This window comes from Pyxicephalus adspersus, chromosome 1, assembly GCF_032062135.1.
Source record: "Pyxicephalus adspersus chromosome 1, UCB_Pads_2.0, whole genome shotgun sequence".
NCBI lineage: Eukaryota > Metazoa > Chordata > Amphibia > Anura > Pyxicephalidae > Pyxicephalus > Pyxicephalus adspersus.
In genome coordinates, this window is record NC_092858.1 from 148,726,506 (window position 1) to 148,727,686 (window position 1,181).

At 56.3% G+C, this 1,181-nt stretch overlaps 1 protein-coding gene across 1 annotated transcript in view; it reads left to right on the forward strand.

Annotated features, from left to right (window-relative positions):
- The first annotated feature begins 294 nt into the window (after positions 1 to 294).
- Positions 295 to 1,181, forward strand: part of CPD (carboxypeptidase D) — a 46,328-nt gene continuing 45,441 nt past the window's right edge. Inside the window, exon 1 of the mRNA XM_072430834.1 lies at positions 295 to 976. Within this exon, the coding sequence (XP_072286935.1) occupies positions 333 to 976 (644 nt within the window). The 5' untranslated portion in view covers positions 295 to 332. The remainder of the gene's footprint in view (positions 977 to 1,181) is intronic.

The following is a 1,181-nucleotide window of genomic DNA, read 5'->3' on the forward strand; positions in this document are numbered from 1 at the left end:
TACCCCTCCATATTGTACCAGGACTAAGAATATAGATGTATGGGGCATTTAAAAGATAATAATATTTCAGAATGAGGTCAGACTTCATGACACTTAATTTAGAACATTTCACTACTCCACACTCTCCTTCTGTTGTCATAACCAGCATTGACTGACACTTTTATGGGGACTAAAACTAAGGCATCCGGAAGTGGGGCACAGAACACTAGGAATGTGTATCATTCACGTCAGACAGGACGGAAGTGGGGCATGTGAGCCGGAAGTGGTGATCTCCAAGTAAGTGGGACGGTTGCTAGGTGCAGGCAGGAAGTAAGGAGGCGGGGGTGACAGAGATGGTGGCAGCTGGTGAATGTGGCTGGGGCAGAATGTCCAGTCCCGGGCGATGGTTGTGTTTCTTCGTTCTGACCCTGGCGGTCTCCCCGCTCTTTGGTGTTTCAATAAAGAAAGAAATGGAGGACCGGACGGAGAGGTACGACCGCTACTACAACCACCAGGAGCTGACCGAGCTTCTACAGTCTCTCGGCCAGACGTACCCGGAGCTGTGTCGGCTGTTCAGCATTGGCATGTCAGTGGAGGGCCGGGAGCTGTGGGTGATGAGGATCACCGCTGACCCCCAGTCAGCTCCGCTGGACCGACCTCAGTTTAAGTACGTGGGGAACATGCATGGAGATGAGACGGTGTCCCGCCAGGTGCTCATCTACCTCATCCGGTACCTGCTGGAGGGATACGGCCAGGATTCCCGCATCACCCGCCTCATCAACACCACCGACATCTACATCCTGCCCAGCCTCAACCCGGACGGCTTCAACAGGGCTCAGGAGGGGGACTGCCGGGGGGAGAACGGGGGCCGGGAGAATGCCAGAAACCTGGACCTCAACCGCAACTTCCCCGACCAGTTCACCGCCCAACAAACGCCGCCTGACCCGCAACAACTGCCCGAGGTGCTGGCCATGATGAGATGGATCCAAGAGAATCGGTGAGAGCCCAGACAGCAGGACTGTGCCCATCTGTGGGAGAGAGGAGAAATGACTGGCGGCTGTCACTGTATGAGAGAGAGGGGCGCTGACTGGCGGCTGTCACTTTGCGAGAGAGAGGGGCGCTGACTGGAGCCTGTCACTGTGTGAGAGAGAGGGGCGCTGACTGGCGGCTGTCACTGTGTGAGAGAGAGGGGCGCTGACTGG